General features: G+C 38.1%; 1 protein-coding gene across 5 annotated transcripts in view; it reads left to right on the top strand.

The window, feature by feature from the left end:
* atg5 (ATG5 autophagy related 5 homolog (S. cerevisiae)) overlaps window positions 1–14,847 on the top strand; it is a 161,659-nt gene that overhangs the window by 70,838 nt on the left and 75,974 nt on the right. For all 5 annotated transcript variants that reach the window (XM_043687041.2, XM_087982685.1, XM_087982696.1 and 2 more), the window contains exon 6: window positions 12,728–12,822. In XM_043687041.2, coding sequence (XP_043542976.1) covers window positions 12,728–12,822 — 95 coding nt within the window. The remainder of the gene's footprint in view (window positions 1–12,727; window positions 12,823–14,847) is intronic.

Below are 14,847 nucleotides of genomic sequence, written 5' to 3'. Positions count from 1 at the left end.
TATGTAGATCAGGGAAGGTGCTGGAAACCTAACCTGTGATTCTAAAAAGATTAATGTGTCATTTCAGAGATTTTACTCTGAATTAAATCAGCCTGAAATTTGTGAGGATGGGCTAGGATGAGGTCTTTTTTTTTCCAAGAATCTGAAGCTCCCGGGTGTAACCCCAAAGAAGAGTCTTTTCTTAATGTCCCGTTATCAGTGCAGGAGGCTGTAAAGCAGTTTGAGTGGAAAGGCGTCTGGTCTTGATGGACTTCCCAGAGAGTTTTATAAAGAATTTATAAACATGCTGACAGGCCCAATGCTCAACATATACAATGATTCGTACAGTCATGATCGCCTCCTGCCATCTCTGAGAGGCCAATATCTCTCTCATTCTTAAAAAAAAAGGAAAGCCCTGGAAGACTGTGCTTCCTATAGGCCCATTTCACTTTTGAATGTTGATTTCAAACTCTTTTCTAAGAGCCTTGTGTTAAGGCTAGAAACTGTGTTGCCTTTTGTCATTAAAGAGGACCAGACGAGCTTTATAAAGGGCCGCAGATCTTCCAGTACTGTTAAGAGATTACTTAATGTGATCCAAGCATGTCAACAACATTCTGTACAGGGGTTAATGATCTCTCTAGGTGCAGGGAAGACATTTGATTGGGTCAAATGGCCATACCTTTTTTAATAGGAGCAAGTGAGGACTGCAGATGCTGGAGTATCAGAGTCGAGAATGTGGTGTTGGAAAAGCACAGCAGGTCAGGCAGCATCCAAGGAGCATGTTTCGGGCATTCCTGATGAAGGGCTTTTGCCCAAAACGTCGATTGCTCCTCAGATGCTGCCTGACCACCTGTGCTTTTCCAGCACCACACACTCATACCTTTTTTTATACTCTAGAGCAGTTCGGCTTAGGCAATGCCTTTACAAGATGGGTAAAGGTTTTCTATAGTGACCCTCTTACTGCAGCTCTCACCAATTTTAATATCTTCACGGGCTGTCGCCTTTCGCCATTGCTTTTCACACTGGTGATCAAGCCACTGGCGAAGGCCATTCGTGGGGATCCTAATATATAGGCTCCGGAAGTGGGGTCAAAATCTCACAAGATTTCATTGTACGCGGACGATGACCTCATCTTTTTGTCAAACCCAGTAGTTTCGGTGACTCATCTGATGCAATGTATCAACTTGTTTGGCACTTTTCAGGTTACAAGATTAACTTTGCAAAATCCAAGGCTATGTCTATGGGTGGTCTTACGAAAATGCCAGGTTTTGAGGACAGATCTATATTCCCTTTTAAATGGTCACAGGGGGATTTTCTTTATTTGGGTATATTCATTACTCCCATTTTTGATCCTCAGTTTGAAGCTAATTTTGATCTTTATTCGACAAAATCAAACAAGACCTTCGAAGATTGGACGCGCTTCTGGTTTCTTGGTTAGATCGGATAGCCCTCATTAAATGAATATTCTCCCCCACCTACTGTACCCCATGTGAATGCTCCCTTTGATTTCACTAGGCAAGCGTTCAGGAGACTGAACGGCTGGTTCACGTCTTTTATCTGGTATCATAAGCAGCCTCTTATTAAGCGAACTAAATTGTATCTACTCCCACAGACTGGAGGGGGTGGATCTTCTGGACATAAGATAAAAGCAAGCTTAATTGAATTTATTTAATGTGAGTGACTGGGCCTGTGGGGACCCTCTTTCAATCTGGTTAGAAATTGAAACTTCTCAGGCAAGGTGCCCTCTTACTCACCTGCTGTTCCTGGACAAAATGAGGACAGTTAATAAATATTGTCACAACTAAATAGTTATCAATATTGTTAAAGCATGGAGGGCAATGTGGCAGAGTTGAAGGCATTATTGCCAAAACATCATTTCTTATACTATAAGTGGTATGCTGGGTTTTCAACCGGGGCTGATGGATTCTGGGTTTAAACTCTAGGCAGCTAAGGATGTGTCTTGCCTGGGTGATTTATTTGAGGGGGACACAATTGTGTTTTTACCAGTTAGCTCAGAAATACAAGCTACCTAGCAGGGACCTCTTTGCTTTTTTACAAATTAGGGATTTCTTTCAAAAAAGGACTACACGCTTAACTGATTCCTACAGATCCAACGTAGAGAAGAGGGTGCTTGTTAGCATGCGTTATCACTTGTTGGGGGGGGGGAGGGGGTGGGAGTAGCCTCTCAGATGAGACCAAACGGCTTTGCAGGGTGTGGGAGAGAGCTTTGGGCACTGAGATCTCTTCGGAGTCATGGGAAGATATTTGGAAGAATGCAAGGAAGATTTCGATTTGCAGTAGAACCCATGCTTCACAGTTGAAGATTCTCCACACGGTTGACTTAGCTCCAGATTGTTTATGAAAATTTAAAGCAGGAGTATCTTCAACATGTACCAAGTGCAAATAGAGTACAGGCACTATGGCACTCATTGCCTCTGGTTCTGCTGCAGGCTCCAGGCATAATGGAGTGCTATAACAGTTACAATAGAGTGGATCTTAGGAGCAAGGGTGGAGATGGACCCAGTTTCTCCTCTTATTGGCCTGCCCAGTGTATTCCCCTTTGCGCATAAGAAAAAACTTTTCAATATTCTTAACTTATTGCGCAAGAAAGAATATTCTGCTAGTTTGGCTGTCTGAAAATCCTCTGGGCTTGTTGGGCTCTCATAAGATAGTTATGGAGCATATCCCTTTGGACTTCCTTACAAGTGTGGTGCTCCATAAAACTGAGAATTTCTATAAGAACTGGCAGCTCTTTTTGGACTACTGGACACAGATTTGTCTGCCACACTAATAAGTACTTTTATGAAGCCACAATAATTGTGTTTTATGAATCTAATACCCAGAGAGGAAGAACTATGAATGTATGAATATGTGTAAATTAATGCTGTTGATGGTGGAGGCCTAGTGTTTTGTCTTAGCTGTTTTATTATTTATTAATTAATTGTTATTTATTTATGTGTTTAGTTTTTTCTTATAAAGTTGTGTATTTGTATATGAGTGTAGTTTGGTTTTTTGCTCTACTGTTTTGAATTGTATTTGTAATATTAAAACATACCTATTTTTGCAATAAAAATATATTTTAAAAAACATCTTTCATTTTATTTTTGTGGTATTTTGTATGAAACCATTTTTTCCAACTTTGTTCACATCCCCTAGTTTTGTTTTGCTGTGTAATGCCTGTTTTCCTCTGAAATACTTTTAGTGAATAAAGGCGGCTTTTCAACATATATGTTGAATGATACCACTAAGGAGAGTGTGGTGCTGGAAGAGAACAGCAAGTCAGGCAGCATCCGAGGAGCAGGAGAATCAACATTTCAGGCACGACCCCTTCATCAGCAATCTGATACCAGTCTGATGTCAGCAGATCATATTATTCTTCACTTGTACTTCAGCATTGTAGCTTTCTGCAAGGAGCTGCTGACTCCTGTTTAATACTTGTACAGAATTTAATTTCTTTAACCCACCTGAATTTTAAGAATTATTTTTTAGCAGTTGTTGTAAAACTCAAATCAGCAATCTTGCAGTTAGAATAGATGCTATTGTGGACAGATGTATTTTGACTATTTGTTCTAAATATTTTTTATGTTGCTGAATCGATGAAAGGTTTTACCTGCAATCTTAAGATGATTGCTGTTTTGCATTGCAGAAGCAGGCAGTGATATCAAGGAAAATAAAGAGGTTTATGTGGCACCTTTTTAGGACTTCACAACTTGTTCAACTTTAAAACATTTTTGAAGCATAAATGTTGTGTTGGAAAAAGTGTAGTTAAATTGCATGCATTTATAATAGCCAAATAGTCTGTTTTAAATACCATTTGTGCGAAATATTGAGTGTGCACCGATGTTCTTTTTCAATCTAATACGTCTACTCAAAATATTTAATGTCTTACCTGAAAAATGAAACAATTGGCAGTGCAGGTTTCACTTAGTACTGTTCTGTCTGTGTGTTAGCTTGGATTTTGTGCTTGGGATTCAGAAGAGAATTTAAACCCACAACCTTTGCCTCAGAGGTAAGCGTGCTGCCAGCAGAGAAAAGGCTGACTCTGCAGCACAAGAGATGTGATTTCAAAAAAAATGTGGTTGTGCAGTTTGTAATAAAGTAATTTTTTTCTCCAAAGATTTCTCTAGATGAGTGAAAATATTTCTAAATGGATGAAATCTTCAATTTTTGATTGAAATTTGAATACCGGCACAAAATGAATTTAAAATTAACAGAAACTCTTAAGCAATTCGTTAACTGTTTTTATAGTTTCAACATGACACACTGAATTTTCTTGGCATTAGTCATACTGTCATTAAAATACTGCTGTTTGAAAGCACAACATGCAAATGTTTACCACTGTATTTTTATAACGTCAGTGTACTTTTACAATTATTGATGGTGTGCCCAAACTATAAAAGAAGCAATAGTTTTTTTTTCAAATGTTTATGGAACTTCAGATTCCTTATTTCAATAGCATCAACAGCCAACTTAATGTAATAAATCCACTAGGTGCAGGTTTTGCTTTGCTTTTCAAAGCCGTTGGTACAAGCTGCATTTAGTGCTGTGCTTCGCAAATAGTGTTTAAATCTGATGGGTATAGTTTTTATGTGAAAGTTGATGACGTTTAGAGTCCTAGAGCTGTGCAGCACGGAAACAGACATTGATATTTCTTTTAATCTATGGATTTTGCAGCTGACTGTTTATTATTGGAGTCTTTATTTCAGTTCTTTGTTTTAGCTGAGCTTGACTTAAAATTTAATTCTACATTATTACTTGTTATTATGTATGGACCCTTAAATATCCCATTCTTTTCTGAACTTGTTTTACTTGTTTTATCTGGTAAAGGCAAACGTTTCCAATATTAATAAATTTATCTTGTTTAAAAACCATAAAGTACTCACTTTGCTGGAGAAAGTAAATTTGAGCTATGTATTAAATACTCTCAGTTGTGACTATTGGCATAACAAGAGTAATGCTCATTTGAAAATGTATTACATAGTGATGACTACAAATAAATAATCTCTCCTAGTTTGGAGAGCACTCTCATCAGTCAGTTGCGACTAAAATTGATGATGAGCTTAAAAAACAAATGTAAGAATGGCCACTTCTTGAAAATATTCACTACTGCTGACATGACTTTCATCAAATTAACAACAATGTTACTTCATAAGTATCTCTGGGCTCAATAAATCCCAGAGCAGTCAATTTATAGTGAATGAAAGCAAACTCTGCAAAGGGTTGTATTAAATGAGTCAGTGAATACAGAGAAGTCCTTGCAGATTGGAAAGAGGATGACTTTTCAAAAAGATGAGAAAATAATGTGGCAACTTTAATAATTAATAATTTGCAAAGAAAATTCAAATTTGTCACATTAATTATCTATAATTGAAATTGCTAATCAAAAAAGATTGGTAACCTAACTTAAATTTGGAAAGAGCTAAGGAATGGTCAGAAGGTAATGAGACAATGAGTATTCAAATTATCGTTTCACAGTACACAATGGGTGTTACATTTTGTGAAAGCTTTCCATCTTGCACTCGTCAGAGCAATTCACAATCAATACCAAAGTAAATGGAAAACAGCATTTAACAATCAGCACTCTCCTTGTTTTCCCTTTCCTTTGGTACCTCTAGTGAATTGTCCTGATGAGTGCAAGAAGAAAAGTTTCAAGCAAATGTCTTTTTCAACATTATATTGGATATTAGTTATGCAAGCAAACAGTTGCACTGAACAATGGCTCAGTTTTAGCCTACTGGACCCGTCTAAGTTCAGAAATCTAAAACTTAATTCAAGGTATCCAATTTGTGTACGATTCTAAACTAGGAGAACGTTAGAGTCTGATGAAACAAGGAAAGAAGTGCACCCTTTTATTAATAGCTTTATAGTAATAAAGCATCTGAAGGCACTTCACACATAAAATGACAGTGTCATTCTGGATGTTAGGCAGATGACCAAAAAGCTGTTCAATCATTAATCTTGGAAATAAATTAATATCTTTACAATTGTTTTATGTTTTGTGGCCTACATTCATGATTTAATAATATACTTCTGGCTATTGTTTTCCATCCTGTAATTGTTTGATCATATTACTCTTCAAAAGTTCTATATTTTGAGTCTTTTTTTGTATTTGTGTTTCGGCAACATCTTATTATTCTGCTTTATACCTTATGTCAAATCTCTGTCAAAGGTCAATGTCCCATAAGACAATTTGGGCTGGATATTAAATGTTGACCTTGACAATGATGCTCACATCCCCAGAATGTTGTTGTTTTAAAAGTAATGTTGTTGTTTTAAAAGTAATGTTTTTTGTTGCCGATCTGACATATTGCATTAACTGATATAAAATTATTTGAATTAACTGTGGCCCTCCTTTTAAAAATAAGTCAATTTTACATTGGCTTTGTTGCAACCTCTAGCATGCACACACCATACTCAATAAATCGCTGAAATGTAAATTCTCTCAACAATTTTCCTGCCAGCGCATGTTATCTTGTAAATATCAGTGTTAAAGTTAACTCGACGACTAGTTTAATTCTTAGGATAATGTCCTTATTCTGTAGCTTTGCAATCTCTCTTTGTGCTGTATGCCACAAATCTTTCAGCTGAAACTCTGAGTTCTTCCTCCTCAATGAAAATTTACTTTGAAACAGTCTGATATTCTAGGTTTTGTACTGGCTTGTTCTCTTTCAAGTTAGTTCTTAACCGTTGCATATTGTCACCACAAATTTCAAAGTGTTTATTTCTGGCTTGTTTTATTACTCATAATCTGATCCAGTAATACCTCCACCCTTATAGCTTAGGAACATACTGCTCAAGGAAGAAGTCTTTTACATGTTTTATATCTTTTTTTCTATTCTGAACCAATAGTCATGAATAATGAAACTCTCTCAGAAATGTTATTCTAACTCATCTTGCTAACCTAACTCAAACTTGCTTTTCAATTTACTTCCTGCAATTGATGTCTGCAATACTCCTCTAAATATGTAATGGGCCTTCATTAGAAACAAACTGTTGAGGTGAAAACCTATTGACAATCTTTTTCTTGTCTATGTTAACACTTAAAAAGAAATAGCTATGACCTGTACAATTGTATAGTTTCATCAGATGCTAAATGGAATGACGAAGGTTTTTCTTGAACACCAATTTAACCTACACCACAATTAAAGCATGAGGCTTTGGAAATACTGGTATAAGAAATCACTTTGTCATGCCAGAGCATGATCAATAGCTGGAATGCTTAATTTGTAATGATGTTTTCTCCAGGTTGATTAGATAATTCTAAATCAGCACAAATTAAGATGGAAGATTTTTGATTCCTTTAGTAGAGTGGAACATGGGAGATTTCTTCTCTAGTTTTGTCTTTAGAGCGTGATGTTTCAGACTATATAAATGTGTTCATATCTTGTGGACATCACTGGCTAGGCCAACATTTACTGCCCTCGGGGTAGTGTTGGCAAGCTGACTTCTTGAATCTTTGCAGTCCTTGTGGTGTATGTGTACACACATTGGTTAGAGTAGGTATTCCAGGATTTTGTTTCAGTCACAAAAGAATGATATATTTCCAAATCCATGTGATGTACACCATTGGAGGAGAACTTCTCCCCTTCCTCTTGGTGATAGAATTTGTAAGATTGGAAATTACTGTCAAGCAGAGTGAGTGATTTTCAGCAATGCATCTTGCATATGGTTGATGTTGCTTCTAATATGCACTTGGGATGGACAATTTCAACATTGGAGTCATGGATGGGGTGCTGAACAAGCAGGCCACTTGTTTCTGGGTAGTGTCAAACCTATTTAGTGATTTGGAACTGCACTTATTCAGACAAGTGGAGAATATTCTATCAGGTTTTAGATTTGAGCTTTATAACTCATAAACAGGCTTTGGAAGTTGTGAAATTAGTTTATTGTCAAATTACTCCACTTGGCTGTTTGTTTTTGTAATACATCTGTATAAACTGGCCCTGCACAGTCTCTGGTTGATGATATCCCCAGGATACTGGTATAAGGAGATTCAGTGATGATAGTGTGTTTAAGATAGGAAAATTATGCTTTTTTTTTACTCTTAGAAATAAATCTGATGTGGTACTGTGTAGGAGTGAAATAATGTCAAAAGGCTATCAGTTTGCTTTTACCCTCTTTTCTTTTTCTGGAACCGATGCTTATCTCAGTTATTTAGGTATTCGCAAGGGTAGTTAAAGATGTAGACCAGCAGGCATGGGCCATTTAACCCATCAAGCCCTCTCTGCTGTTCATTGAGATGATGGCTGATCTGCAAATCCTCTACTTTCCTCCCTTATTCCAATAACTCTTGATTCCCTCACTGATTAGCAGCCTATCTATTTCAGCCTTTAAAATGCTTAGTATGATCCAGCTTCAACAACCCTCTGTGATAAAGAATTCTACAAATTCACTACCTTTGAAGAGAAGAAATTTGTCTTCTTCTCTGTTTTAAATTGGTGACCCATTACTCTGAGATTATGCCATAAAATCCCAGACTCTTTCAAGGGAACGGAATTTTCCCAACTACTTTCTTAAATTTCTTAAGAATATTTTATGTTCCAATAATATCACCTCTCAAACTTCTAAACTCCAATAAGTACAGTGCCAAACTACTCCTCTTTTGCTCATAACATTGTCCCTCCATACTCTGGATAAATCTAATGAACGTTTTCTGGACTGCCTCACATGGTAATGTATATTTATCTTTCCTTCGATAAGGAGATCAGAACTGTTCACAGTATTCCAAGTGTTCTCTGATGAGTTTGTATAGTTTTAGGAAAGACCATATTATTTTCATACTCCATTCCCTTTGAAATAAATGCCAGCATTCCATTTAGCTTCTCTATCACCCATTGAAGTTGTGTGCTCACGTTTTGAAGTTCATGCACAAGAATCCCCAATCCCTCTGAGCTGCAGCTATCTCCATTTGAGTAATATTCAACTTTTTAATTTTTCCTGTCAAGGTGCATAATCCCACATTATATTCCGTCAGCTAAGATTTTGCCCACTCCCTTAACTAATTTTCCTTCATTGAATCTTCATCCTCATGACTTGATTTCCCACCTATTTTTGTGGTATGGTAATTCATTTCCACCATCCATTGTAAATAATTATGGCTTCAGTATCAATCCCTGCAGCACTGCACTAGTATAGGTTGCCACCCTGAACATGACACCCCTGAAAGCACCCCCCACCCACACACACACACACACACACACACACACTTCCAACTCCATCTTCTTATTAGTTGTCAATGCTAGCTAATTAGTTTAATGTTTAGCCAAATTGGCTTGCTGAAAGAAGACAAAGGGTGGTGGTGGATGGGAAATGTTCATCCTGAAATCCACTTACCAGTGGTATACCGCAAGGATCGGTGTTGGGTCATTGATGAACTGCTGTTCGTCATTTTTATAAACGACCTGGATGAGGGCGTAGAAGCGTGGGTTAGTAAATTTGCAAACGACACTAAGGTCGGTGGAGTTGTGGATAGTGACGAAAGATATTGTAGGTTACAGAGGGACCTAGATAAGCTGCAGAGCTGGGCTGAGAGGTGGTAAATGGAGTTTAATGTGGGCAAGTGTGAGGTGATTCACTTTGGTTGGAGTAACCGGAATGCAAAGTACTGGGCTAATGGTAGGATTCTTGGTAGTGTCAATGAGCAGAGAGATCTCGGTGTCCAGGTACACAGATCCCTGAAAGTTGCCACGCAGGTTGACAGGGTTGTTAAGAAGGCATACAGTGTTTTAGCTTTTATTAATAGAGAGATCAAGTTCCAGAACCATGAGGTTATGCTACAGCTGTACAAAACTCCAGTGAAGCCGCACTTGGAGTATTGTGTACAGTTCTGGTCACCGCATTATAAGAAGGATGTGGAAGCTTTGGAAAGGGTGCAGAGGAGATTTACTAGGATGTTGCCTGGTATGGAGGGAAGGTCTTACAAGGAAAGGCTGAGGGACTTGAGGCTGTTTTCATTAGAGAGAAGAAGGTTGAGAGGTGACTTAATAGAGACATGTAAGATAATCAGAGGGTTAGATAGGGTGGACAGGGAGAGCCTTTTTCCAAGTATGGTGATGGCGAGCACGAGGGGGCATAGCTTTAAATTGGGGGGTGATAGATACAGGATAGATGTCAGAGGTAGTTTCTTTACTCTGAGAGTGGTAAGGGTATGGAATGCTTTGCCTGCAACAGTAGTAGATTCGCCAACTTTAAGTACATTTAAGTCGTCGTTGGCCAAGCATATGGACATACGTGGAATAGTGTAGGTTAGATGGGCTTCAGATTGGTATGACAGGTCGGCGCAACATTGAGGGCCGAAGGGCCTGTACTGCGCTGTAATGTTCTATGTTCTAAATTAGTTATCCCATTGTCTATGCACGCTAATGTTGTACCACTCCTAACTGCATGAACTCTCATCTTATTAAGTAGCCTACTTTATCAAATTCCATTTGGAAAGTCAAATGTATTACATTTAACTTGTTCCCCTTTATCTATTGTTACCTCAAAGAACACTAATAAAGTTGTCAGGCATGATTTACCTTTGAGGCCATGCTAACTTTGCTTGATTATATTATGTTTCTAAATATTCTTGTTATATGTTTTATAATAAACTGTAATGTTTTTCCAGTGACTGATATTAAGCTAACAACCTATAGTTAAGTGTTTTTGTTTCCCTTTTTAATGAGGATACATGAGTTGGGGACCTAGTAAAAAGCCTTGTGATGTGGTTCTGTCTCCAAGATGTTTTGGAGATGTTTGCTGACAGTCGTCCACGAACTCCTGTTATTTCCTCTGTCTTATTGCCATGTATTTTTGATAAAATGAATTGTCTTTGTTTTTGGCTGGGGAGATGCTGATGAGATCAAAGTAGTTACATGCAAGGAAACCTCGCAACTGGGCAACGTACTGTACTTCTGAGACAAATACTTGGGAATTCAGATATGATTTTTCTCACCCCCTTCAAGGTGATGAAGATTGCACGTCTGTTACCCAGAAAATAGGAGTAGAAGTAAGCCAGTTGCTGCTTCAAGCCTGCTACACTATTCATTATAATTCTGGCTGATCTTCTAACTTGATTCTGTTTACACTTTTCCCTTTTATCCATTGATTTCTTTAGCCTCCAGTGCTATATCTAACTCATTCTTGAAATCATACAATGTTTTAGATTAGATTACTTAGTGTGGAAACAGGCCCTTCGGCCCAATAAGTCCACACCGACCCGCTGAAGCGCAATCCACCCAGACCCATTCCCCTACACCTAACACTACGGGCAATTTATCATGGCCAATTCACCTAACCCGCACATTTTTGGACTGTGGGAGGAAACGGAGCACCCGGAGGAAACCCACGCAGACACTGGGTGAATGTGCAAACTCCACACAGTCAGTTGCCTGAGGCAGGAGTTGAACCCGGGTCTCTGGCGCTGTGAGGCAGCAGTGCTAGCCACCGTGCCGCTCACTTTTTCTGCAATATTTACAGGAAACAAAAATAAGTCAAACACGTTTTGTCCTTGACTACATTTGAATAGCACATTCCACAGGCTCACCACACTCTGGATGAAGAGATTTCTCCTCCGAATCAGTTGTACAGCACAGAGATAGATCCTTTGGCCTAACCTGTCTATGTCTACCAGCTTTACTAAACTGAACTAGTCCCATTTGTCGGTGTTTGGCCCATGTCCTTCTAAACTGTCCCTATCCATGTGCCTTTCAACATGTAATCTTATATTTCATTGTAAGTTGAGATTCTCATTCTCTTCAGGTCTCTGGCAACTATCTCACTTCATTCATTCATTGGCGGTCCCTCGCAGACGAAGATGACTCTATTGCACACTCGGTGAAGTCTGTAGCTGGCTGAAAAGGCTGGTGCAGCTACCACAGACACTCATACACTTGGGGGAGAAGGGATAGGTGGGTTTTTGATGTGGCAGCGCTGTCCTTTCGCTGTTTTCACCTGGCTTCCACTGTCTGAGTCCTGTCTATGAAATGTCTATGCATCTAAATACATTACCCCATCCATTGCTTTAATCTTATGCGCTTATCTCCTACATGACATTTTGTCAAAAACCTTCCGAAAGTCCAAATAACCACACCCACTTGCTCCCCAACATACACTGAGAGTTACTCCTCAAAACATTCCAGTAGATTTGTCTAACCCTATTTCCCTTTCGAAAATCTATGCTAACTCTGTCCAATCCTGCCTCAGTTTTCCAAATATTCAGGCATTATATCTTTTATCGTGGACTTCAATATTTTTTCCTGCCTACCGATGTCGGGCTGACTGGTCCTTCATTCCTAGTTTTGTCTCTGCTTAAGTAAGGGGGTCTATGTTAGCTACCCTCCAGGCTGTAGGAATTGTTCCAGTGTCAATAGAATCTTGGAAGATGACCACCAACGTATCCACTAGAGCTAGTGCACTACTTTAAATACACTGAGATGTAATTCCCAGGACCTGGGGGTTTATCAGCTGTAAATCCTATCAATTTCGCCAACACTACTTCCAAACAAATCCTGATTTCCTCAGTTTGTCCCTCTCACTGAACTCTGTTCATCAACATTTCTGTTATGTTATTTGTGTCCTCCTTTCTGAAGGAGAAAGTAGCTGCAAATGGTGGAGCTGGCCTTTCAAGACTTGAGGAAGACTGCGGTCCTAGACTTTAATCAATTGAGTTAACCAAACAGCTGCATTTCAAATTTAATCAGACAAAATTAGTTTTGATTGTAATTTAAATGCTGAAACAAATATTGAAGTTTAATTTTTCTTTCTCTAGATAAGTTTGACCAGTTTTGGGCCATCAATCGAAAACTTATGGAGTATCCAACAGAGGAAGGAGGATTCCGATATATTCCTTTCAGGATATATCAGGTAACAGCCTTTATTGTGTAATAGATACATCATAGCTTATACGCTTTTCTCTAGTAAGGAAATTCTCTACTTTTTTTTCTATATTTCTGCAAAATTTGAAGTAGTCATTTGTCTACCTTTTAGGTGTTTGAAAGCAGTTGGGTTAACCACACTAAGTTAGGTTTTCCTATCATGTCAAAGAAATTGCTATTTTATTTTTCCTTCAGATAGAAATTTAATTTGACCCAGCGGCATCCAGTGTCATTCTGTGAGCTGTCACTTGATCTGTGAGCTTGTCAATTGATCATTTATTTGTAAAGGAGTGTACCTTCTTACAACTTATCAAAGCAATTCAAGAAGGCAACTCCCCACAATCTTCTCAACAGTTAAGGCCCGACAGTAAATGCTGCTCCAGCCAACGATGCCCATATCATGTTTAGATTTTTTTTAAAAAAGAAGCTTTGCATTGTCTGTCTTCGTAATATCAGATCAGACTTGATCACTTGCCTCCTCCTCTCATGTGTTATACTATGATGGAAAGAGTAGTGTTTTCTAAAATTAATGTGCATTAATTTTTATTTTGAGTCTCCTATTGTCTCTAAATACACTGCTGTTAGTGTGTGTTGGTGAAAGGATTGAATGTTGAAGCTAATTGGTGCCAATCAAGTGGGCAGTTTTGTCCTGAATGGTCCCTAGATAGTGGCAATCTTTCCATATGTGGAAGTGTATAAAACAAATTATTACTCAAGTCACTGCCATATTGTATATTAGAATTCAGCTCAACGTATTAAATGCATGATCCATCTGTTTCCCCTTGAGGCCCCACCATCTCACATGCTAGGGTTGAGAGGGAAATGGACTAAGTGCTGGCAAATGGGACTAGATTAATTTAGGATACCTGGTTGGCAGGGAAGAGTTGAACCGAAGGGTCTCTTTCCGTGCTGTACGTCTCTATGACTCTAGGTCCTTCTAGCTCCACAGATGTGTAATGACACTTCTGAACAAATTGATTTAAAAATATAAAAGTTTATGAATGCTCATGTGGCTCAATGGTAATGTTTCCTTTGAGCTGAAAAACTTGGGTTCAAGACCTATGTGCTCCAGAAGTATATCTAGACAAGTTGAGTGGAAAATTTAAACAATTTTTTTTGTCAAATAAGTTGTCTGTCAGTAGAGCAGGCTAGGGATATGTTTTCAAGGAGCTGGTTGGAAGAGTACTTGTAAAGAGCAACCTTTTTTTGTGAAGAATGAAGATAATCCTAGCAAATGGGTAACCTATTATTCAGAAATATTATAGACAAATTGTTTGGAACATACAGTTAACATTTACAAACTGCTAAATCAGAGACAGTCAAAAAATTGCATTGTGTACTTTCCAATAAAAAGATTTAATTTTGTATGACTTTGAGTAGTCAGTTTTTCCATTCTAGTAATTTGAATTTAGGATGACGGCTATTGAGCAGCTTGTTTCAGTTTATTTGACCTTGGAGTCAGTCGGCATGTTTTTAAACTCATGTATCATGGATTAATCTGCAAAGTTGCATTTTCACTAAGCACAACTGACTCATGAAACTAGAATGAACCAAAAGAGGAAGTACAAAACTCAATATAGGAAAGCATACTGAAGTAACTTAGTTTGCTGAAGTTCTTGGTAGTTAGTGATATATATGGGGTATTCTGCATTTCCTTTTGGTCTTGTAAGTCCTGTCTTAGAGTAAAGGAAGGTGTATATTGGTCACTTCTCGTAAAAAATAACTGTGCACCATAGATCAGATACTGTTCCTGGAAGCATTAAACATTCCATTTCATAGAAAACCTTTTTTTGCCTGCATTTGCTGTCATCACAATCCATGCTTGTGGAGTTGCCTGTATCTAAACATTTCCTTATGTGTAAAGTTTGCCAGAAAATGTCCCTTCCCACTATCAGAATTCCGAATTAGAAAATGTAATGCATTTGCCTCAATTATTTTTTCAAAAGCTCCTATTTATAAGTCTACACACAATGTTTTACCTGGTAGAACCTTTGGAAAGTTCCCTTCCTGCCTC

The sequence above is a fragment of the Chiloscyllium plagiosum genome, unplaced genomic scaffold (genome assembly GCF_037043375.1).
Source record: "Chiloscyllium plagiosum isolate Xiang-an unplaced genomic scaffold, Cpla_swu_hap1 HiC_scaffold_3, whole genome shotgun sequence".
Taxonomy (NCBI): Eukaryota; Metazoa; Chordata; class Chondrichthyes; order Orectolobiformes; family Hemiscylliidae; genus Chiloscyllium; species Chiloscyllium plagiosum.
The sequence above is the reverse complement of the archived record's forward strand: the minus strand, read 5'-3'. Positions and strand labels throughout refer to the sequence as shown.